General features: G+C 49.2%; 1 protein-coding gene across 3 annotated transcripts in view; it reads right to left on the bottom strand.

Annotated features, from left to right (window-relative positions):
• Positions 1-992: 992 nt before the first annotated feature.
• LOC143823229 (vascular endothelial growth factor receptor kdr-like) overlaps positions 993-25,304 on the bottom strand; it is a 157,571-nt gene continuing 133,259 nt past the window's right edge. For all 3 annotated transcript variants that reach the window (XM_077309336.1, XM_077309337.1, XM_077309338.1), the window contains 5 exons: positions 20,498-20,603; positions 18,289-18,413; positions 17,533-17,611; positions 15,300-15,400; positions 993-5,853 (listed from right to left, as the gene is read on the bottom strand). In XM_077309336.1, the coding sequence (XP_077165451.1) occupies positions 5,652-5,853; positions 15,300-15,400; positions 17,533-17,611; positions 18,289-18,413; positions 20,498-20,603 (613 nt within the window). In that variant the 3' untranslated portion in view covers positions 993-5,651. The remainder of the gene's footprint in view (positions 5,854-15,299; positions 15,401-17,532; positions 17,612-18,288; positions 18,414-20,497; positions 20,604-25,304) is intronic.

Genomic DNA, 25,304 nt, shown 5'->3' with positions numbered 1-25,304 from the left:
TGACATCACTTCTGGTGATATCACTTCCTGGGTGGAACATGGCATGGAGGTATGGCCAACTGACATAATTTCTGGGGTACCTCAAAGTACCTAGAAACTATTTCAGGGGTACCTCCACAGTAACACGGTTGAAAAAGGCTGCTCTAACACCTCTGATTCGATGTTCGGAGTGAAGACGTATTGGGTTTCATTGAGAATCTTGAAAATCTGTGCTTAAAATAAAGAGAAATATCTAGTAAACGGAACAGTTTTTATGTGGCAGGAGATGTTTGTACTTATTTTTCAAATTCATCTTTTGAGATGTGTTCATGTTCATGACTGGTTTATTCAGTGTTCTAAATATTTGTATAGAACACGCAGCTGAAGATATTATTGGGACTTCTGGACTTGCCTGGGGCCTGAGTCCCTGCAGAGAAATCGTGCTACAGAGTAACAGAGCACTTTATTTATTTAAATACCGCCCTCCCTGAAGGCTCAGGGCTGTTCACATAAAACAAAAAACAATACAGATAATTTAGTTTAACAATAATAAAGCGATAACAACAAGCAACATAGAACAGTAGAAAAATATGGAGAATGTTACATTAACACATACTGATAGCCCAGTGGGTTGGGCGGAATTGTGGTGGGTGCCATAGGAGAGGGCTCAGGAGGAGGGCCCTTAGGAAGTGATGGCCCAGGTCGACCCCCACCAAATGCCTGGTGGACGAGCTCCCTTTTGCAGGCCTTGCAGAACTGTTCAAGTTCTGTCAGGGCCTTATCTCTTCTGGGAGCTCGTTCCACCAGGTGGGGGCCAGGAGGGAGAAAGCTCTGGTGCTGCTTGAGGACCAATACTTATCAGAGAAAGGCAGAAAAGTTTTCTGAGAAGCTCTGAGAGCGAATTCATGTAGTCATCCAACGGCCTTGTCTTGGCCACTGATTCAAGACTGGCCTGGTTATAGGCCCAGAGGCTTGTGTCCTATGGCATAACAGATGGCACAAAGACGGCTCGGTCTGCATAAATACATTCTCCTCTTTATTTTTGTTTTGGTTAATAATTACAATACATTTTGGGCTACATAAAAGCGCAGAGTTTTCAGTGCATACATCCTTCAGGCAAACAAGGATGGGGCTCACCATAAATGCAAGAGTGTTTGTAGAGCTCAGCATTAGCTAGTTTGACCCCTGTGGGAATTGGGGCTGCAGGCTTATATTACATGCTTGGACAACACAGGGAAAAATTGGCTGGATCAACTTCTTGCTAAATAAAATTTCTGCCCAGTGACTTTCCGGTTAGCTTCCATAAGCCAGGTCTACCTTTTATCCAACTGGCGTGATATACCAAAAATTGCAGCTTAGCGGAGCAGTTAGAGACCTCTGCTTTTGTGTGAATGATACATAATTGCCTGGAAGTCCCGAAAATATATCAGTGCCCCTTTTCCAATTTATGAGACCCAAATCCTCTCTTGGCTCTTTCAGTGACTTCTTCTGCTTACATCAATGTGACCATTGGCTGCCTGCTGACAGGATTTCCTGCCTGGTTAGAAAACATAGTTAATGACTCAGGTGTTTCAAACATAACCTGCTGAAGGGGCACAATAGAATCAGAGTCCAGGAGCACTCGAAAGCTCCTGCCCTGAATAAATCTTGGTTGGTCTTCAAGGTGCTCCTGGACTCTGATTTTATGGTGCTACTTCAGACCAACACGGTTACTCATTTGAATCCATCCTGCTGAATGGGGAATCTCTCTCTTCTGTTCTTGCCACCTACTTATTTTCCGCACTGGATCTGTCAATCTCATAGCCAGTCGAAAGAGTCAGTCACCTCCATTGTATAACTCCCAGGATAACTGTATTGGCCAGATCAGAAGCCAAAAGGAGAGCTTCTAATGATCATCCAAGGGGAGGGGGGTTCTGTTGTTTTCTGGCTGGGTCTCTGGCTAACAGCAGCTTCTCATTAGCACAAGGTTTATTAGCAAAATCTTTTACAAGGTTTTCCTAAACAAACTCCCCCAAGTTTGAAATATCCTTCAGGATAAACTATCTTCATCAAAGAGAAAAGACTGTTTTGTTACAAGGGGGGGGGTATTGTGGGGACAAGCAATATTTGCATTGACTCAAATGATCCAAGACAGCTTGGGCTTATCACAGCACTGATAAAGCTGTTCTGACTGAACAGTGATATCAGGGCTCTCTCAGCCTCACCCACCCCACAGGGTGTCTGTTGTGGGGAGAGGAAAGGGAAGGCAATTGTAAGCTGCTTTGAGCCTCATTCGGGTAGAGAAAAGCGGCATATAAGAACCAACTCTTCTTCTTCTGTAATATCAGGGCTCTCTCAGCCTCCCCTCCCTCACAGGGTGTCTGTGGTGGGGAGAGGAAAGGGAAGGGGATTATAAGCCGCTTTGAGCCTCCTTTGGGTAGAGAAAGGCGGCATTTAAGAACCAACTCTCCTTCTGCTTCCTCTTGATCCTGCTGGAAGCTAAGCAGGGTCAGCCCTGGTTCATACACAGGCATAAACATTTTCTCGTTGTGAGTTGCCCAGTTTATTTACTGCGGGAAAAGCTACAAACGGAGGCCTCCAAAGTGCCAGTGCAGGGGAGGCCTCCTGTTTAAATCTCAGAGTACATTTTGTACCAAACTTTACCCTTGCTCAGAGACAGACAACCATTAAGTTGATGGTTGTGTGCCAGAGGCAATTGTTTCATTTCCCATGGTATAAACACTCTGATATTTTCTTTCGCTGTTATTGCCAGTTACGCAAGTCGTCTAAAGAGGCCTTTGAAGTGCTACTCCTCAAGAGTAGACCCCCAACACTGCCTCTGCCACATCCCCTTTAATTTCTTCTAGCCTTTGTCTTAACAGAGAAGGCAGGATCTGGGAAGGGCCACGGAAGGAAGCTATTATGGGCTGTATCTCAGTGGGGGAGGGTTAGGATAGAGTGGGAGAAGGAGCAGCCCAAGGAATGCAATCGGATCACCACCATCAGAGCAGCATGGCCATCTCGCCATAATGTTCAGGACCCCTGGTATGGTGGCAAAGCTAATGTATGTCTCCACAGCAAGGAGCGGAGGGCCTTAGTTTCTGAAGTTATGCAGCACCTCTGACCTGCAGAAGGACTTGGATTAGAACATGCATGCCTGAATACAGCCCCCAAGGGAGACAGTGAGCTCCTCAATTGACATGCAAAACTATTGGCTTGGCCCACCGTTGTGCCTTTAGCAGCCATCTGATCCGTAGGAACCAGCAGATGCAGCTTTTGACAGCCTGGAGGTAAATGAGGGTCCCAGCTAATTGCCTGCAGGTCACACTGCAGTCCAGGGCACTAAGGCAGCAAGCAGCCCCTTCTAAAGGCCTTTGCGAGGCCAGTTCATCTGCAAACTCTTTGCAACTAAAGGACTGAAAGAAGTGCTGGCGGTGGAGAAAATGGGAAAACTTAGCAACATTTCCTATTTTCTTTTGCATAGGATACATTTCCACACTTAACAGCTTTTAAATTCTTCCTGACTTCGCCACAAGTTAGTAGCAAATTAGTTTTCATATGCAAATGTTTCCACACACTCCTTTTTCATAAGTTAAAAAGGTAAGGCACAATCTCAAAAGACGAATTCACAGCTACAACATTTCACACGACTAAAGCAAGAGTTAAATTAACAGATTATTCGTGGATGTGAAAAGTGAAGTGCTTTTACAGGGAGTGTCTCCTGTCCTATCTGCAGTTTATCTATCTATGCAGAGACATAAATCAATTTATACATGGTTAATTGAGGCTTACTAGGTATTTTAAGGACATTTGCCGATGCATAAAAATACTATTTCCATTTTTTTCAAGATTAGCCGAGAAGCCGGAATATGGAAGCAGACGGGCCACTCTGAGGCTTCTCTACCCAGTTCGGTGGGCCCCCGATCTGCCCTCCGTCTTCCCCAGCACCACACTTCCTGAGACTTCTTGTAGCTTTACGCTGACCTCTTTGTAGTAGCAAGTCAGCATATTGCCCTCTATCCAATTTTTTCATCTACATTTAAGAGTCCCTTCTCTCGTAGTTGAAGAACAAGAATCACTGTTGTCGGTTTCCAAGACTACTTTCTTCCTTTTGGAATGAGGCATTTGAAATAATTTTCTTTGGAGAAAGGTATGGCCAGACCATATCCGCAGAGCACACCAGGAGCTGGTTTCGTAGCCATGCTGTATCCTGGAGTGATGCCAGGAACCTCTAACCAAATTCTGAGTGCTTTTCAGCAAGTTCCCTGGAGCCTTTGGGGGATGCTTGGCAAATGACATAAACTGGTGTAGAATCATCATCATCATCATATCCCATAAAAGGGAACTCGTGATCAAGGACGGCTCACCAGTTAACCAGCCTGCCCTGTGGTCTGAGGGATCTGTCCAGCAACTGCTGATGAAACTGGCCTGCCTTTTTCTCTATTGGTGGAATATCTTCCCCACAGGGCCAATTGCAGCTCATGCTCAGGATTCTGCAGCCTCCCCTTCCTTTAGAGCTCTAACAGCAATGAACGGAGGCCAGGAACGCATTTCTCTCTCTCTCCGTCTGTGTTGTGTTGAGAGGCAGCCGTTGCTGCTGCTCTTCCAAGCAATGCAGGCGTGGCTGTGTGCATGCATGTACATTCCTTTTGAAGGGGACACATGAGGGGAGAGAGACTTCCCCTTCCGCCTAATGGTTGGAAGCCCCTGAGCTGCGCGTACTCCTGGCGATTTGGAAGTGGGGCCTCAAAGGGCACAACGCCTCAGAATCGACCCTCCCAAGCAGCCATTTTTGCCCAGGGAGCTCATCTTTATAGTCTGGAGATGAGTTGCAATGGTGGACACAAAGGGGAGGGGGGGCGGCACAGGTGTGCCGCCCCCCCCTCCCCTTTGGAAAATGGGCTCTGGAGGGGCAGGATTCTTCCTGGACAAGCAAAGGAATCTTGTTTTCACACAGCTTCATTTGCTGTCCTTGATCTCCAGCCCAAATCAATCACGTGAATTGCCATAAAATATGTATGGCAAAAAGATTCTGGTAGAGTCAACCCAGTTCTTCGATTCGTTCACAGCTGGTTAAATCACAGAAATCACAGCTGGTTAAAAAAAAAACTCAATTTAAAAGCAAATCTTCTTTATACTCCAAATTGGAAAGGCGATCCCCGAAGAATAACTCCTGCTGTTGCTTTTTTCCTTCTAAAACGGTGCTTTTGGTGTGTTTTGAGCAACCAGTGCGGAAAACCAGCTGTGGCTCTGCCCGGTTAGCAGCGGAGCTTCCCTCTGGACTTGCCCGGTGCCTTCCAGAGATGCCCCTGGCTCAAAGTCTGGGAGGCTCCCAGCAGTGGACAACTGGGCCACCATGGGCAGAATGGAAGGGTAGAATTTAATCCATGATGTCGATTGCAAATCTTGGAGAGTGACACAGAATAAAGATGGCGTCTGTGCAACTGTGCAACTGCAGCCCCTATTTTTGTTCTTTAAGGAATCCTGGTGCACAGAACGTTACAAACTATAACGCGGATGGCTGTTCCTAGAGGACTTCCATTGGTATGGGGGGGATTCCAGATGTGGGTCATATGAAGGAGGCCATTGGGCGCCTGTCCTGCCCCTTTAAGACTAGTTCCTTCAAGCAGGTGGTAGAAAGGGGAGGTAGCAAGAATACTGCATGGCCAAAGAGAGGTGAGGGGACAGCTCAGCTAGACTGAAGGGGCAGCGGAATACTCAATGACGGAGTTGTAGTCCGGAGGGGGGCTGTGGCATTCCAGGTTCGGATCCAGGGGCAGGAGGACAGAATCTTCCAGAGGGTCCTCCTCTGCCTGCAGGGCCGACTGGTACTTCACAAATCCGTGTTCGTTCTCAGATAGCACAGACTCCTTGCTCTTGTTGATAGCTTTTCTCCTAGAGGGGGAGGAAACAAGGCCAAAACGTTAATACAGACTGTCCCCTCACGGTGTAGAATACATCTGCTCCATATTCCATGACAAGAGCTGTGCCAGACCTGGACCTCTCCAAAAAGAAACCTCTGTGTTGAACTATTTTATTCTAAGCCACTGAAACATTGGAAGCACTTGGCCCTGGTCAAGAGGAACACAACTGAGGCTCTGCCCAGCAGCACAGAGCTCTATAACCAGGCACAGGTCAGGAAAGGATGAGATATACCACAAAGCTGCCGAATCCAGCAACCAACCAGCCCTTTTGTCCTCCGAATTCTTGTCTTCTGCTGACAGAGGAAGAGATTAGTGGGGATTTGCTTCTGGAAGCTTCCCCATCACACCTTTTGTTCACGGCGCCACTTCTACACCTGTGACATGCCCTCATGAAAGAAATGTAGAGAGAAGCTAGGAAATAGGTTTTCTTTTTGCACAACTTTTCTTTTTAGGTCTTGAGAGTGGAGAGGTCCTCAAGCCTGTGAGAGCTATGTCTCTTTAGCCTTCCCGGATCCTCGGAGAGCAGCAATTAATTTAGAATCAAACTGGAAAATATGGATTGTTTCCTCTCACGTTTTCCACTTGTTTCCAGTGTACTGACCACGCTTAGCTTTTGCATGTGTATTCCTGTATTAGGCACCTGACTCGGTCTGTGGTTGGCTTTGGTGGTGTCTTGTGTGGTAATGCCTTCTCAAAAAGGTTAAGTGAGGAAACACAACTGCCCAGTCTGGATGGGGTGAAACTGTCAGTTACACATTTGGCCAGGATCCTGGGCGTGATCTTCGACTCCTCCCTCTCCATGGAGGAACAGATTGCAAAAGTATCCAAGTTGGCATTCTTCTATCTAAGAATACCAAACGCCAAGCCAAACTACTCACGCCCTACCTGGCCCCAGAACACCAATCCACAGTGATCCAGACTGCAGTCACCTCTAGGCTGGACTTCTGCCACTCGCTCTATGCAGGTCTACCCTTATCCCTGACCTGGAAACTCCAACTGGTGCAGAATGAGGCAGCCAGGGTTCTTATAGGGACACCTCGGAGGGCCCATATTTGGCCCACCCTCCAACAGGTGCACTGGCTAACAATTGACTACCAATTGGCTTAAGGTTCTGGTAATTACCTTCAAGAGAGTATCTGAGGAACTGCCTCCCCACCTATGCCCTCCCAAAGAGCTTTACCCTCTTCCAACACCAACAAACTGGCAATCCCTGGCCCCAGGGAAGCTTGTCTGTCAATGATCAGAGCCAGGGCTTTCCCAGTCTTGGCCCCCACCTGGTGGAACAAGCTCTCAGAGGTTCCTAACTACACCCCCAGGAGTGAAGACAAAACTGGAGACAAAACACTTAAGAGGAGAGAAGCTACATGGACCTCACTATCCTGTCTCATGCTCTCCTTGCCGTGCTGTGCAGGGTCTTCGCTTTTGTACACCAGGAAAAACACTGGGCACTTTCAACTTCACAAGCTTCCTTCGTATTCCTCATACATATCCAACTGCTTTTTTTTAAACTACAGAAACCAGTGAGCTACTTGTAAAATATACCCAGATCCTTTAATAAGTAGAAGGCTACCTACAGTGGGGTCCTTAAAACATCCGTACAGAGCCAGAATTAAATCCAGCAGCAACAAACAAACAAACGGTCTCTGCCGGCTTCTGACGCTGAGTAAGGATGTAGCACGCTGTCTCTGGCTCTACTCCAGCCAAGCATTTTCTCTGGCAGCCGGCTGTATTTGTCAGAGCCTGTAGCAGATGGCCTTCAAAATTGCGAACCGTGCCTTCGACACTTGAAAGCCCCTCTGTGTCCTGAGCGGCTTAATCCTTCTCACCTGCTTTGCAGTGCTGGCCCCGGGGTGCACCCTGGATGGCACAACCAGCATGAGAAATGGCCTGAATCCTGCCACCCTCTGGACGGGGTTTCTCCGCATTCCCCTAGGATCCTGCAGGCCCTTCCGGCTCAAGGAAAGATCATTCCCGGAGTCAGACAGAGGACCAGTGCAGAAGCACAGCTGTGCAGGTGTGAGTGAGAAAGGGGTCTATGTCACCGAGTTGTCCCTCCCTACTCTAGCCCACTGACCCACATGGCTGTCCTTCCCCACGGGTCCCACCATGCCAGGAATTATCTCTGTGGGGACATGTAAGAATGTGGGAACGGTGAAACATGTAGGGAAACGTCCTTACATGGAAGGGAAATTCTGCTGCAGAGCTTCTTTTCCCTGGAAGGAGACGGCACACCTAGGGCAGGGTACGTCTAGATGGTTCTGACCTGGGTTATCCAGGTTAGCTTGATCCCATCAGATCTTGGGGGCTAAACAGATTCATGCCTGCTTACTACTTGGATGGGGGGGTCCAAGGTTGCTATGCAGAAACAGGCAATGAGAAACCACCTTTGTCTGTCTCTTGACTGTCACTTGACAAGTGTTTCCTCCAGCATGCTGAGCTAAGTGGGGAGCACCAACCTGCCCCCCCAGGCCACTTCCTCCAATGCATTAAAGCCGTAACGTGGGAACTGCCCTTGATGGAGGACCCTTGATGTAATTAGATTAAACCCTTTTTAGACACGTTGCTGTGTCTCAATCACAGAAGGCCAGGCATGAGCAGCTCTTTATAGGCCGGTTACAAGGGAAAGCCTTGCACGCATCCCCCGCCCCACGACAAAAGCCCCAAATGGCTCAGTCTGCTGAATACGGACTTGGTTGCGAGCCCCGCTGAATCCCATCGAGCCTCTTCGGAGTAACCATGTGCGGCTTGCAGCCCTAATAGATTTCTGCGGTCATTAAAAATCCTGGACGCAAGTCACAGTGCTGCTTGAACAAAGACGTCCAAATCAATTTGCTGTTTGCGGCAAGATCTACCTTGCGCCCACGTCTTGTAATGAGGGCAATAAGTGAGCTGCAGGGGCTTGTAATGGCTTTTATAGGTGTTTAATGAGCCTCCCTCACCCCCCCCCTTTTTTTTTTGCCTGGTAGCAGCATTTAAAGCCCTTGATGGTTTAAATAATGGTTATGAGCCTGAATTACAAGGCATTGTAGGGAATGCAGCTATTGAAATAAGAGCGCGGGCTTTTCCATCATCGCTTCATGGGGCAAATCATGGCAGGCATGTGAGGTGCTGGAACACACTTTTCATCTGTGCACAAGCAGGCAGTACAGAAACGGGAAGTAAATCACAATGCTGTCGCAATGCTGTCGCAGGCCCTCCATGGTCCGTGACCCACATACCTTAGGGACCGCCTTTCACCCTATGCCCCCGGCAGGGCTTTACGCTCTGCGGAGACCAATTTGCTGGTCATTCCTGGCCCTTGGGAAGCGCGCCTAGTCTCAGCCAGGGCCAGGGCTTTCTCAGTCCCGGCCCCACCTGATGGAATGAGCTCCCGGAAGAGCAGCAGGCCCTGTGGGAGCTTTCAGCATTCCGCAGGGCCTGTAAGGCGGAGCTCTTCCGCCAGGTCTACGGTTGAGGCCGGCGCGCAAGAGAACATCTGGGGCCCCCTGCCCCGGTTCTTGAAATCTGCAGGGCCGCTGGGCAGACTGAGATCATCAGCCCCCATCCATCCCGAGGTTAGTGTTGGTAGGAAGGGGACCTTTTCTACCACCAAGCTTGGATTGTTTTTGTATACATTAACTGTTAGTGATTTTATGAGTTTTTACTGGGGTTTTAGGCATTGGGATTTTTATGTATTGGGGTTTTATATAGTAAGCCAACCCGAGCCCTTGTGGGAGCGGTAGGATAGAAATGTAAAGATAAATAAATACATAAATAAAATAAAACAGGCTAGATCAGGGGTGGGCATTCGCTGGCCGAGGCTCGTGGGAATTGTAGTCCATGGACATCTGGGGGCCACGGTTTGCCCACCCCTGGCCTAGAAGAATGGCCTGTGACGCCCATCGGTTTTCTTTGGCTTTGATTTTGGCTCCCTAGAATTAATGGCTGGTGCTCAACGAGAGTCACCATTACTATGGAAACCAGGCTGATTTTTCAAAGGAAGGGAGCGAGCCGGTTGCTTAGCAAGCAGTCTGCCAAGGGATTATTTAGATCCCCGTGGCCTTTGAGGGTGACAATGTGCGCCCATCAGACACGCTATCCCAAGGGAAGGCAGCATGCTGTGCAAAGACCAAAAGACCAAATGCCACGCTGCTAATAAATGCCACGACAGGACGACTGCATGATGAAACCTACCCAGCCATTCTGGGTGGAAGAAATTTTTATGCGGAGAAGCAGCAGAGGACCGGAGTGCTAAACGGGGAAGGAAATTTAGAGAGGCTTTGCTTTGGTTTTTTGGCTGTCAGGTCTTGGTTGAGTATGGTGGCCCCGTAGAGCAGTGGCCCCCAACCCCTGGTCCGGGGACCGGGACCGGTCCGTGGATCAGTCAGTACCGGGCCGCGGTTCCTCCTCCTCCTCCTCCTCCCCGGCTGCTGCCTCGGGGGCTGCCCTGCCACTCTGCTGACGGCTCACCTTTGGTGCTCCCCAGTGGCCACCATGGCTGGGGCTCCCCCTTGGCATGGCACTGCACAGCTGCTGCTGGCAGCGCTCCCTAGAGGGCAGTGGGAAGTCAGGGGTGCCAGCAGGAAAGCAAACGGAGCAGGGGCTCTGGCAGTGGTAGCGATGTTTCTTGGCAAAAGACTACACCCCCCAGGCCTCAGTAAAATTGTCAAGTGTTGACTGGTCCCCGGTGATAAGAAGGTTGGGGACCACTGCCATAGAGCTTGCAAGCCAAGAGATGAGCAGACGTGGTTTGTCCATTGCCTACTCCTTTGGGTAGAGAAAAGCGGCATCTAAGAACCACTACTACTACTACTACTACTACTACTACTACTACTACTACTACAAATGGTAGATGAACCCACAAGAGGTTCAGCCATACTGGACTTAATACTGACCAACAGGCAAGAGTTGGTGGATGAGGTGAAGGAGGTGGAGACCCTAGGGGGAAGTGACCATGTCCTCATAGAATTCCTTTTGAGATGGGGAGCCAAGGAAGCTTGTAGCCAGACGCGGATGTTGGATTTTCGTAGGGCAAACTTTATTAAACTCAGAGACATGATGAGTGTCATACCATGGACGAGAATGCTGGAAGGGAAGGGAGCATGTGAAGGGTGGGCGCTACTCAAACAAGAGCTATTGCATGCTCAATCAATGACTATCCCAGAAAGAAGAAAACACTGCAGGAGCTCTAAGAAGCCTATTTGGATGAACAGAGAACTTCAAGAGGAACTAAGAAAGAAAAGGAAAATGTTCAGGAAATGGAGGGAAGGACAGAGCTCTAAAGAAGAGTACCTACAGGTTACCAGGCACTGTAGATTTTGGATTTTAGTAAAGCTTTTGACAAGGTTCCCCATGATGTTCTGATGGATAAGTTGAAGGACTGCAATCTGGATTTTCAGATAGTTAAGTGGATAGGGAATTGGTTAGAGAACCGCACTCAAAGAGTTGTTGTCAATGGTGTTTCATCAGACTGGAGAGAGGTGAGTAGCGCGGTACCTCAGGGCTCAGTGCTCGGCCCGGTACCTTTTAACATATTTATTAATGATCTAGATAAGGGGGTGGAGGGACTACTCATCAAGTTTGCAGATGACACCAAATTGGGAGGACTGGCAAATACTCCGGAAGATAGAGAGAGAGTTCAGCGAGATCTGAACACAATGGAAAAATGGGCAAATGAGAACAAGATGCAATTTAATAAAGATAAGTGTAAAGTTCTGCATCTGGGTCAGAAAAATGAAAAGCATGCCTACTGGATGGGGGATACGCTTCTAGGTGTGTGTGAACGAGACCTTGGGGTACTTGTGGATTGTAAGCTAAACATGAGCAGGCAGTGTGATGCAGTGGTAAAAAAGGCAAATGCCATTTTGGGCTGTATCAACAGGGGCATCACATCAAAATCACAAGATGTCATAGTCCCATTGTATACGGCACTGATCAGAACCACATCTGGAGTACTGTGTGCAGTTCTGGAGGCCTCACTTCAAGAAGGACGTGGATAAAATTGAAAGGGTACAGAGGAGAGTGACGAGGATGATCTGGGGCCAAGGGACCAAGCCCTATGAAGATAGGTTGAGGGACTTGGGAATGTTCAGCCCAGAGAAAAGGAGGTTGAGAGGGGACATGATAGCCCTCTTTAAGTATTTGAAAGGTTGTCACTTGGAGGAGGGCAGGATGCTGTTTCTGTTGGCTGCAGAGGAAAGGACACGCAGTAATGGGTTTAAACTTCAACGATATAGGCTAGATATCAGGAAAAAAAATTTCACAGTCAGAGTAGTTCAGCAGTGGAATAGGCTGCCTAAGAAGGTGGTGAGCTCCCCCTCACTGGCAGTCTTCAAGCAAAGGTTGGATACACACTTTTCTTGGATGCTTTAGGATGCTTTGGGCTGATCCTGCGTTGAGCAGGGGGTTGGACTAGATGGCCTGTATGGCCCCTTCCAACTCTATGATTCTATGATTCTACTTCTTCTTCTTCTTCCCCGGGCCATCCACATTAGGGTTTTATTTAATTAATTACTAATTTAATTTATAGCCTGCCACTCCCAACCGGCCCATGGTGGGTAACAATAAAATCCCATAAATACAATCCCCCTAAAACAACAGAAAGAGCTGAACAATAAGAACAGTAGCGGACTAAAAATCCCATCCCCATCCCTGCTCCCAGAAGAACATAAAAGCACCTTAACAAGGAGTGGCCAGATCTTATGTGCCCAGGAGGGGGGAGCCCAGATCGCAACAGCCGTGGCTTCCACTGTAGGCCAGGCGGAAGAGCTCCGTCTTGCAGGCCCTGCAGAACTGCGAGAGCTCCATCAGGGTCCTCAGCTCTCCCGGAAGCTCATTCCACCAGGTTGGGGCCAGGACCGAAAAGACCCTGGCCTGGGTTAAGGCCAGGCAAACCTCCCTCAGGCCAGGGATCTCCAACAGATTTGCACCTGCCGAGCGAAGTGCTCTGCAGGAAGCATAAGGATGGAAGTGGTCCCTCAGATAAGTGGGGCCCTGACCATAGATGGCCTCAAAAGGCAAAACCTTGAACTTGATCCAGGCTGCAACTGACAACCAGTGCAGCTCCCCCAGCACAGGATAGACACGAGCCCTCCTAGAGGCTAGGCCATCAAAAACTTTAATAGAGTAATTCACAAATCATTGACGGAATCTGCTTTCTGAAAGGGCTATTCATTGAGTAAGCCCTGGGGAAGCCATATAAAGAATTTAAAAAAAAAAAAACCCCTAAGTATTGGGTAAGTCCTAAGACCATTTAGGGCAGGGGTAGTCAACCTTCCTAGTGCCGTGACCCTTTATTACAGTTCCTCCTGTTGTGGTGACCCCCAACCCTAAAATTATGCAAGTGTTCTTTCACAGAAATTAAAGCGGAATTGACCAATGGTGTGAAGATCCATGGTTCATGATCGTATATAAGTTTTTTTCTGGGGGTTTTCAGTTCAGTTCTGCCTCTTGTCCCCCCATGCCAATCTCGCTCTTTCCCACTGCTACAGACAGACAAATGCTCTATCTCAATCTACCCTGCAAGGCTGTTGTGTAGATGGCCCCCTGGCTAAGCTGCTTGCCCTCCTGTGACGCCTATGAAAGGCTTGTTCGACCCCCAGGTTTAGAAGCACTGAGTTAGGGTCTCTGTCCTGTCCTATGTATTATAGAAAACTGGGCAGTGGGTGTTTCTCTGTCTCAGGCCTGCAAAACATGGGACCTTCCAACTTGTCTTGGTGTCACAAGTCACATACCGTGGCCTACAGGTGCTTGCTAACTCTGCTGCCCTGCAGTCCAAAAGGAGGGGCTCAGAAGCAGCTGGCCAAACCCACAAAAGCCCACTCGCTATTCACAGTCCCAGGTATCGCCAGGCTGACCTATCCTGAAGAACAAAACAAAATCAGAGTCCAGGGGCACGTTTAAGACCAGCAAAGATTTATTCAGGGCATGAGCTTTCGAGTGCAAGTAAAGTCTGAGGAAGAGCGCTTGCCCTCGAAAGCTCACGCCTTGAATCAATCTTTGTTGCTCTTAAAGGTGCCCCTGGACTCTGATTTTGAATTGTTGTGCTGCTTCAGACCAACACAGCTACTCATTTGAATCTATCCTGAAGAGTTTGCAAATTAGCAGCTGGAGATTTGGGCAGATGGGGGTGCCATAACACAGCCTATGCTTCATTCAGGATTTGCTTTCTGTGAGACACGAGACTGAAACTATGTGCGTGGCAGGATTACGTTTGCAAAAAGGAAGACACCACCCTTGGCCGATGGCTTTTGAAGTCCCAGGCCCCCCCACTGAGCCCCCCCTCGAATCAGCTGAGCGCCTTCAGTTTAACCTGAGCTTATTTCAATCAGCGAAATAAGAAAAAGGAGTCCCGGGACAGAAAAATCAAAGCTGGCTGAAAGAACCTCTGGGATGGATTTAAAGTAGTACAATTCCCCACCCACCCCCAAGCTGGTGAAATGAACCCCATCTCTGAGACCCAACTTTGGTGCTGTAATCTTTGATTCCTTGCTCCTCCTCTTAGGCACAGTTCTCTTAGAGCTCTCTCAGCCCTACCTACCTCACAAGGGGTCTGTTGTGGGGAGAGGAAGGGGAGGTGATGGTCAGCCACCTTGAGACTTCTTAAAGGAGAGAAAAGTGGTGTATAATAAATCAGTGACAGCCTGACTCTCACCTGACAACTCTGGGGCTCTGTCCCCCCTCCCCTTCTCTCAGACATACACACACACACACATTCACTCACCCCCCCCATTCCTCCCCGCCGTTGCCTCCCTTACCGCTCGCTTGCCTGACCTCCTCCCTGATCCCTCCCACCCCCCACCCAGACTTCCTCTTCCCTCCCACCTCCCCATATCCCTGTGGCGGTGCTGGCCAGCCGTCTGCTGCACCCGTGCCCCAAGCAAGGCCTTGAGTGGGGCAGTGTTGGCTCAGCTGCCTCCTGCACTCCATGCCTGTCCTGAGGCTTTGTGCAGCCAGATTCTTCACGCGGAAACCGTCACCTTCTTTGTATTAGGAACATGATTGCAGAGAATATTCGCCTGCTTTGAACTCCACCTGTTGCACTCATGTCCCAAGGACTTGGGCAGTGCAGTGCTGGCTTGGCTGCCTCCAGCACTCCACACATGCCCTGAGGCCTTGGGCAGTCACAGCACTGAGCGACCTCCTCCTATGCCACCCCACAGCTGCCCCAGCCTCTTCTGGCTCGTTGTCTGGGACATCATGTCCGTTTCCATTTCTGTCCCAGGGAAAGAGCCAGAAGATGTGTTCCACATCAAAACTCAACTCTTCTTCTTCAACCCTGAAGTTAGTGGCACATTTTTAAGAATCAAAGTTCCCTTTGTCAGAGCTTTGACTCTCAGAAGCTTACCCCCCCCCCCCACCACCACCTTAATGGACTCAAATTTGGCTGTTCTGCTTCAGACCAACACTCTGAAGACATGTTAGCATTCAGGTACTTACGCCAGAGCCATAATCCCATAGGGCCAAGAGCGGATTTCCAGCCTCTTCCGGCTTTTGATTTCATCCAAGCTCAGCACCATCCCGCTGTCTGACTCGTACTCCTACAGAGAGTAGAGGGGAGGAAACAAGAACTTCAGCATGTTCAAGAGAGCCATAAACACATCAAGCCCGTGTGGCCGCTCCTGGACCTTACAGAAAACATCTCCCACCCTCCCAATCTGGCTGTGTCCAGCAAGAATCCTGCCTGAATCTTCTTTATATTCCAGGATGTTTCTGGTGGAGACGGGGGTCATGCCACCTTGCTCTGAGCCACCTGGCTTGCAGCTGCCCGTGGTTCTGTTTGATGTTGCAGCACCATGCTCAGCTTGTAAATGATTTCCTCTGTTAGTTTTTATTAAGATAAAGGAGCTTCTTTAGGGGGAGGTTTTTAAAAATGCATATAAAATACACGCAGATGGCATGGTGAGGGCAAGTGGGCAAAATGTATAAAAAGCCAAGGCAAATTTATTGTTTTCTCCCTTCCCTTTGGTTTCTCTAAGATTTTAAATTCTGGATTCCTCCGGCAAAGAGAAGAGACCTTTGCTTTTTTAGAGGTCCATTGTTGAACATGATGCACATTATAACGAAACTTGGCAGACAGACACTTATTGGCATCCATTTCCACAAAACGAGTCCTGAGATCCCAACTCTGCAGAGCCTTCTCCTTGCCTCTAAGAGCAGCCTCCATGGCCAGCAGCTTATGCAGGAGCCCAGAACCTGACAATGGGGTCTCTACACCACTAGAAGTAAGAACCCCAGTTTGCACGAGGGGGCAGAGAAAGTCAGGAGCCAACAGAGGACATGCATTTGGCTTCCCTAAGATTCAGGATGAACAAGAGCAAATGCGTCTTCATAAAAAGAGTGGTTAAAATGTGGAATTTGCTGCCAGAGGATTTAGTGATGGCCATAGGCATGGATACCTCTAAAAGGGAATTGGACTGATTCATGCAGGATAGGTTAAGCAGTGACTACAAGCCATGGTGACTAAAGGGAACCTCCTCGTTCAGAGGCAGTCAACCTCTGCATCCCCAACCTCAGGGTTGCCTTGACTCCCTATGCCCTGTTGTTGGCCCTCCAGAAGAATTGTTTGGCCATTGTGAGATAAAGCATAAGTTTAAAAAGTCTTGTTTATTCTCTGTTTCAATCTTGACGTCTTAAAATGCGAAGAAAGTAATCCAGAGGAAATTATTCAGAGAAAAAACATTCTTCCAATTCACAAATGAATTAGCCAAACAATGTTCCAGTGCTCCCTTGTTTCACCAGAGGTTTCCTCTAGACAGTGTGAAAAATATAAAGAACTTCCAGCTCTGAAATGGAACCAAGCTCAATAGATTTTAATTTTTCTGTGGATAAAAGGCAGTGGAAAGTAGTGCACTGCATCAAGAGAAGCCAACTTCTGCAGCCTGCAATCCCTAATGTCTTGTAAAGGTCTCCCTTGTGCAAGCACCGAGTCATGTCTGACCCTTGGGGTGACGCCCTCTAGCGTTTTCATGGCAGACTCAATACGGGGTGGTTTGCCAGTGCCTTCCCCAGTCATTACCGTTTACGCCCCAGCAAGCTGGGTACTCATTTTACCGACCTCGGAAGGATGGAAGGCTGAGTCAACCTTGAGCCGGCTGCTGGGATCGAACTCCAAGCCTCATGGGCAGAGCTTTCAGACTGCATGCCTGCTGCCTTACCACTCTGCGCCACAAGAGGCTCTTAATGTACAAACGATTTAAAAAGCAACCACTCCATCAAGTCTCTCTAACTGGGCTTCTTTTCACCCTTAGGAGGCTCGTGGGGCTATGGCTCAGTGGATCAGCCTCTGCCTGGCATGCAGAAGGTCCCAGGTTCTATCCCTGGCACCTTCGGATTAAAAAGACCAGGACGTAGGCAAAATGAGACTCTTCTCTGCCGGAAACAGTGGAGAACTGCCGACTTTGACGGACTTAAGGGTTTAATTCAGCATAAAGCAGCTTCATGCCCGTCTTAGCAGACACTGTGCGTTTCGGTGCAACCATTCACCCCGATTAAAAAAACCCACGTTCAAGTTGGCTTGCGTCTCCATTTTATACGGCTCATTAAATTACATCCAAAGTGACATCTTCTTGAATCACCCCTTTTCCTGAAATAAAGCCTTGCAGGTTCATGTGACTGTAGAGCAGCGAGGAAGGAGGGAGGGGCTGAACGAAAACACGAACACAGGCCATACCTCCTGCATGGCTTCCCCCGTCCCCACAGGCACCTCATCAAATGTCTTCACGCTGAGAGGCCGATTCTTGGCGTTAATACTGAAAACAAATTGAGACGGCAGGCCAGTCAGTCACGAACGTCTACATCTGGTTGGCGTTTTTTTTTTATGTAGAAGAAGACGAGTTTGTTTTATACCCCACTTTTCACTACCAGGAGGAGTCTCAAAGCAGCTCCTGCTTCCCTTTCCTCTCCCCACAACAGGCACCCTGTGAGGTGTGTGGGGCTCAGACAGCTGTGACAGAACTGCTCTGAGAGAACAGATCAAACAGGACTGTGACTGGCCCAAGGTCACCCACCTGGCTTCAACTGGAGGAATGGGGAATCAAACCCAACGCCCTAGATTAGAAGCTGCCACTCTTAACCACTACACCAAGCTGTGGTGGTGAAGAAAACAGATGTGAGAAAATAGAGGCCCTCTACACAAAATTCCATAGAGTGAATACATACAAAATAGAAAAGAGCACGGTCTTTAGGAAGTGGTTGAGGAATGGGGAAAAGTCTGTGCTTGTGAGAGGGTTGGTTCTCATATGCCACTTTTGGCTACCCAAATGAGTCTCAAAGCAGCTTCCATTTGCCTTCCCTTTCCTCTCCCCACAACAGACACCCTGTGAGGGAGGGGAGGCTGAGAGAACCCTGATATTACTGAAGAAGAAGAAGAAGAAGAAGAAGAAGAAGAAGAAGAAGAAGAAGAAGAAGAAGAAGAGTTGCTTCTTACCCTGCTTCCACTGCACTCCAGCGATTGATGCAGTCACTCAGGTTCTCTTCCAGGATGCAGAGTTTAGGGTTGGAGTCCCCATCTGGGCACAGTGTCATGTTCAGTGGGATGTAATCCTTCCCATCCTATATATTTCAAAATAATGCAGAAAAGAAGAGAAGGACCATTTTTATGGCTACATCTTAGGCCTTCGTGACTATTAAATTCTGCTGCATCCATTTTCTGTAGGCTGCCTAGACCTGGAACTGCTCAGAGAATCATGCTGTAAGTTTCATACTTCAGTTGCCCAAACGTGAATTACTCTGCAAAACAGTATTGTGGATAGTTTTGTTCAGTCTCTTCTTGGCTTGCTCCTAGGGCCACAAATTATGGGTGAGGTGAGATCTGAATTTGGAATGTTCAAGTCTCGGCCTCCCCACCACTCTCTGACAGCTCTTAGGAGCTTTTTCAACGTGCTGGAATCGTAGAATTGACCAAATCAGCAACTCTTCATCTCTCCAAGGAGCACAGAGTGGCAAAGGAGGAACTAGAGTATTTTATTCACACACAAAACCCCCTGTGAGACAGCTGAGGGAGGACAGTGCCTCACTGGCATAGTGCATGCGCTATGTAGCTTGGGGCTGGGGTATCTGAAGGTCTGTCTTCTCCCACATGTTCCTGCCTGGCAATTAAGACCACAGGGAGAGGCCCTCCTGACTGTTCAGCAAATCAAAGAACCTCACCTAGCAGGCCTTTTTGGTGAAAGCCCCACAATTATGAGACAAGCTCCCCAGGGAGGGGCACCTTCATCTCCAGGAGGCAACAGAAAACCGTTTTATTTAGGACTGCATTTAATTCAAGCAGTCCTTGATTGTGATTTAAATTTTTTTTTAGTGCTACATATTTGTATGTACTTTAAGTATTTTATTTAAATTGTAATAAATAAACCCTGGCTCAGCAATCATTGCCTTGCTGTCAGTATTCCCGGTTACCCAGCATTCTTGGATTGTAAGTGCCCTGCTGGGTCAGGCCAGGAAGGGCCCATCCGGTCCAACATCCTGCCTCATCCAGGGGCCAAGCAGTTCTTCAGGAGGGCCAGCCACAGGGCACAGAGGCTGAGGCTTCCCCCTGATTTTGCCTCCTGGCTCAGGGACTGAGGCTGACTGCCTCTGGACACGGAGGTCCCCTTGAGTCACCACAGCTCGTAGCCACGATAGCCTGCTCCTCCATGAATCTAATTTCCTTTTAAAACCGTCCATGTTCTGGCAGCGGACTGCCCATTTTAAATACTCGCCAAAGAAAGAAGTCCTTTTGTCCACCCTGACTTTACTGCCCATTTACCTTCAAGTTCTAATGTTTGGGGAGAGGGAGAGATTTGTCTCTCTGTCATCTAGCTCCACCCTTTCCTGTTGCATTATCTATCTTTGTTTCTAATTTATGCTGCAGAAGCCCATAGTGCCTCCCCCACAAAACTATGAATTCTCAGGAGTAAATCTCAGTAATAAGCGGGAACAGCTCCTTGCTTTATCCCTGAGAAACACTTGTCGTTTTGTCCCCTTGAGTCTGCAGTCACTCGTCTTTTCCCTTTATCATCATTCTGCCTTCCTTTCTGGTTCCCCAGAGCTAGATTAGGAGTCCCACAAATTATTCTTCATGGCAATCTAAGTCTCCTTCAGTGGAACTTCACTGATTTATTTGTTTCGCCAAGTGGTGTTGGGAGAGGAGAAACCTGAATGTAGAAAGTTATGTAACTGATCTGTTCCAAAAGCGGAGAGAAAAAGTTGATTAAGCTATCATGGAACAGGCAATTATACAATTGACTCTGTGAGTCATAAAGCCTTTCGTTTTGAAGTTCCTCAAAGCAATGATGGGTTTAGCACGCTGAATGCATCTCTAGGTATGTGACGAAACGAAATGTAAAAGAGAAACACAATATTCTCTCTCTGGGATACTGGAAAGTAATTAAAAGAGTGTATATGAGAATGAACCATTGTTCCTCCATGGGGAAAAATGAGATTTTCAAACGTTATTCAACAAGGCATTTCTCCTTGTTAAAGACAGGCGAAACTGGATTTGTGAAATGTGATCCTCTTTGAAAGTATGGGAGACTCGAACACACACAGCCCCGACTGCTTTCCAGCACATTTGTAGTAAACTCATTTCATGTAACCGGGCCTTGCCTCTTGGCACAGCACGCCAGAAATCATTTCTGCATGTACCAAAGCTTTACCTGTTGCACATTGGCCTGCAGCAGGTCCCCCAAACGCTCCACCAGTTCTGTGAAGGTGGGTCTCTCAGTCGGGACTCCATGCCAGCAATCCAACATGGTCTGGTAGCTGTGAACAAAGACACAACATGCCTTCAAGCACCCCAGAACTTGCTCACAATCGAGCAGAATATGGTTGGGAAGCGAGCTGAGGACACGCCCACCAGGGGCCCTTCCCCTTCCCACCCCCTCAAGCCCGTCATTGGCCAGTTTGGGAGGAGGGGTGGGTAGACATGACCATATATGGTCATATCACCTGATGAATGTAGAACGAATTTGAAAAATCTCTATTAAAAATGAATTAACCCCTACCCACTTAGGAAACCCTTCCAGGGCTGTCAAGAAAGCCCTGACTGAGGAAGCCTGGATTGGAGGCTTCACACTAGTCACAGTAGCTCCTTTGCCCTGCAGACGAAGGCGATAATGAACCGCCCTTTCTTCTCGCTGGCCTTGAAAACCCCTTGCTGGGATGGCCATGAGGCCGCTGTGACTTGATGACGTTTTTCACACACGACTGCCACCCTCTAGGCTGGATTTCAGTCTTGCCAGATCACGGAAGCTCAGCAGGGTGAGCCCGGGGAAGGGAGGTCAGCAAGAAGGGCTTTGCAGAAACAGGCAATGGCCAACCACCTCCGCTTGGCTTGAGAATGGAAGAAAAGCAAGGGAAGGTCCACCTAGTCTCACACAGGGGCCAGCCAGTTCCTCTGGAGGGCCAACAACAGGGCAGAGAGGCTGAAGCTTTCATAAGAACATCCAAAGAGCCCTTCTGGAGTAGACCAGGGGTCCATCTAGTCCAGCATCCCATCTCGCACACTGGCCAACTGGTTCCTCCATGAAGAAAACAGGGCAGAGAGGCTGAGGCTTTCCACTAGTAAGAACATGAGACCAGCCCTGCTGAATCCAATCAGTGGTCCATCCAGTCCAGACTCCTGTCTCACCCAGGGGCCAGCCAGTTCCTCTGCAGGGCCAGCAACAGGGCAGAGAGGCCGAGGTCTTACCCCGAGAAGACCCTCAGAAGAGCTGCTGGGTCAGACCACGGAGGGCCCATCCACTCCAGCCTCCTGTCTCACCCAGGGGCCAGCCAGTTCCTCTGCAGGGCCAGCAACAGGGCAGAGAGGCCGAGGCCTTACCCCGAGAAGACCCTCAGAAGAGCCTGTCGTGGTTCGGTCCTTGGTGGCTTGGGAACCGGACCGAACCCCGCCATCAGAGGCGCCCGCGATCACGGAGGTAGGGCATGGTGATCATAGGCAAGCCGGCAGCTGGGCGCCCCACCCGATCGTTGAGGTGGCAATGGCCGCTAAAGAACCTCAATGTCCCCCTCCACCTTTTGACAAGGGCCCGGAGATGGCCCTTTGTTCCAGGAAAATGGGCCATCAGGAACCCCGGAAAACCTCGCATATGTGCATGAGTCATGATTGTATCAGCATGTTCCCTCCGCAAGTACTGGGTGGGGCAATACAGCCTAAGGAGGTGGGTTTTGTATAAAAGGGAGCTTCCACCTGGAGTTCAGTGGAAGCTCTTACTCCATACCAGCGGACTCCACGTTGCTGAAATAAAGCTTGTTCCTGTTGTATCGTTCACCAGGCCTGGCGTGACGTTTTCTTCAAAGGGGCACCCTGTTTTTTCAGTTAGCAAGCGGGTTCCCGACAGAGCCCTGCTGGGTCAGACCACGGAGGGCCCATCCACTCCAGCCTCCTGTCTCACATAGGGGCCAGCCAGTTCCTCTGGAGGGCCAGCAACAGGGCAGAGAGGCCGAGGCCTTCCTAAGAACCTCAGGAGTGCCCTACTGGGTCAGACCAAGGGTCCATCCAGTCCAGCCTCCTGTCTCACACAGGGGCCAGCCAGTTCCTCTGGAGGGCCAACAACAGGGCAGAGAGGCCGAGGCATTCCTAAGAACCTCAGGAGAGCCCTGCTGGGGTACATCCAGTCCAGCCTCCTGTCTCACACAGGGGCCAGCCAGTTCCTCTGGAGGGCCAGCAATAGGGCAGAGAGGCCGAGGCCTTCCTAAGAACCTCAGGAGAGCCCTGCTGGGTCAGACCAAGGGTCCATCCAGTCCAGCCTCCTGTCTCACATAGGGGCCAGCCAGTTCCTCTGGAGGGCCAACAACAGGGCAGAAAGGCTGAGGCATTCCTAAGAACCTCAGGAGAGCCCTGCTGGGTCAGACCAGGGGTCCATCCAGTCCAGCCTTCTGTCTCACACAGGGGGCAGCCAGTTCCTCTGGAGGGCCAACAACAGGGCAGAGAGGCCGAGGCCTTCCTAAGAACCTCTGGAGGACAATTTGGTGATCCAAGGAAGTCAGCATGGATTTGTCTCCAACAGGTCCTGCCAGACCAACCTGGTTTCCTTTTTTGACCAAGTAACAGGTTTGCTGGATCGTGGAAATTCAGTTGATGTCATTTACTTGGACTTTAGTAAAGCTTTTGCCAAGGTTCCCCATGATTTTCTGATGGATAAGTTGAAGGACTGCAATCTGGATTTTCAGATAGTTAAGTGGATAGGGACTTGGTTAGAGAACCGCACTCAAAGAGTTGTTGTCAATGGTGCTTCATCAGACTGGAGAGAGGTGAGTAGCGGGGTACCTCAGGGCTCGGTGCTCGGCCTGGTACTTTTTAACATATTTATTAATGATCTAGATGAGGGGGTGGAGGGACTACTCATCAAGTTTGCAGATGACACCAAATTGGGAGGACTGGCAAATACTCCAGACGATAGAGAGAGAGTTCAGCGAGATCTGAACACAATGGAAAAATGGGCAAATGAGAACAAGATGCAATTTAATAAAGATAAGTGTAAAGTTCTGCATCTGGGTCAGAAAAATGAAAAGCATGCCTACTAGATGGGGGATACGCTTCTAGGTAACACAGTGTGTGAACGAGACCTTGGGGTACTTGTGGATTGTAAACTAAACATGAGCAGGCAGTGTGATGCAGCGGTAAAAAAGGCGAATGCCATTTTGGGCTGTATCAACAGGGGCATCACATCAAAATCACAAGATGTCATAGTCCCATTGTATACGGCACTGGTCAGACCACACCTGGAGTACTGTTTGTAGTTCTGGAGGCCTCACTTCAAGAAGGACGTAGATAAAATTGAAAGGGTACAAAAGAGAGTGACAAGGATGATCTGGGGCCAAGGGACCAAGCCCTATGAAGATAGGTTGAGGGACTTGGGAATGTTCAGCCCAGAGAAAAGGAGGTTGAGAGGGGACATGATAGCCCTCTTTAAGTATTTGAAAGGTTGTCACTTGGAGGAGGGCAGGATGCTGTTTCCGTTGGTTGCAGAGGAAAGGACACGCAGTAATGGGTTTAAACTTCAAGTACAACGATATAGGCTAGATATCAGGAAAACAATTTTCACAGTCAGAGTAGTTCAGCAGAGGAATAGGCTGCCTAAGGAGATGGTGAGCTCCCCCTCACTGGCAGTCTTCAAGCAAAGGCTGGATACACACTTTTCTAGGATGCTTTAGGATGCTTAGGGCTGATCCTGCATTGAGCAGGGGGTTGGACTAGATGGCCTGTATGGCCCCTTCCAACTCTATGATTCTGTGATTCTATGATTCTAACCTCAGGAGAGGTACAGGGCAGAGAGGCCGAGGCCTTCCTAAGGACATCAGGAGAGCCCTACTGGGTCAGACCAGGGTCCATCCAGTCCAGCCTCCCGTCTCACCCAGGGGCCAAACTGTTCCTCTGGAGGTCCATCAAGAGGGCAGAGAGGCTAAGGCCTTCCCTCGCGTTCCCTCCTGGCACTGGGATCCAGAGATTTACTGCCTCTGAACATGGAGCTAGCAGCCACTGTTACACCTCTCCTCTATAAAGCAGCTCATGATCATTATGGCCGCCACAACATCCTCTGGCAGAGAATTCCACATTTTAATCACTCTCTGTGCTTCTCACATGCCTTTAAAGCACTTTGCTGGAGTCACCATTTAGAGCCAGCTTGGTTAGTGGTTAAGAGATGTGGTATCTAATCCGGCAAGTCGGGTTTGATTCCCCACTCATTCCCCATATGCAGCCAGCTGGGTGACCTTGGGCTAGTCTCAGTCCTGTTAACAGCCATTCTCACAGAGTAGTCCTGTCAGAGCTCTCTCAGTCCCACCTCCCTCACCGGGTATCTGTTATGGGGAGAGGAAGGGAAAGCGATTGTCCATCACTTTGGGACTCCTTCAGGTAGTGAAAAATGGGGTATGAAAACCAACTCTTCTACTTGACAGCACATCTGTAACAGCGGGCTCGCTGTTATAATAACATGCTAAGGACTGAGTGGGTGGAGAATGGGCATGGCCTGTCCCTGCCATGCACAGGCCACGCCCACTCCGCCCACTCTGCTGGCCAGGGGCTTTATGCCGGCATTGCCGCTGGACCCTCCACAGGACACAGGTAAGTGTCCTGGGGGTGGGGGGAAGAGGGGGGGTTTCCCTCTTGGCGAGAGGCCTTTGTAGGCCAAGGGGCCCCTCCCACGATGGCATGGGTAGCGGAGGGGGGACTTTCCGTTGCCACTTGGCACACGAAGGCCACGGCGAGATGGCTTTGCAGCCCAACGGGAAGCTGATGGGGGGCCAGGGGGACTGTCCCTTACCCGTTGCCCTTCCCCTTACCCCTTGAACCCCTAGTACTTAAATATAACTGCTCTCATGTAATCCCTTTTTGTAGTTTGAATTTCTATTCAACATTCCAATTTTTGAAAAAAAACGCTGACTGGTAAATATAATGGTTATAATTCCCTTGTCATTGATCTTGAGCCAGGCACTGGTCAAGCCAGCTGTTCAGAGGAC

Source organism: Paroedura picta, chromosome 13 (genome assembly GCF_049243985.1).
Source record: "Paroedura picta isolate Pp20150507F chromosome 13, Ppicta_v3.0, whole genome shotgun sequence".
In the NCBI taxonomy this organism is placed as follows: domain Eukaryota; kingdom Metazoa; phylum Chordata; class Lepidosauria; order Squamata; family Gekkonidae; genus Paroedura; species Paroedura picta.
This window is presented reverse-complemented; position numbering and strand designations above follow the sequence as displayed.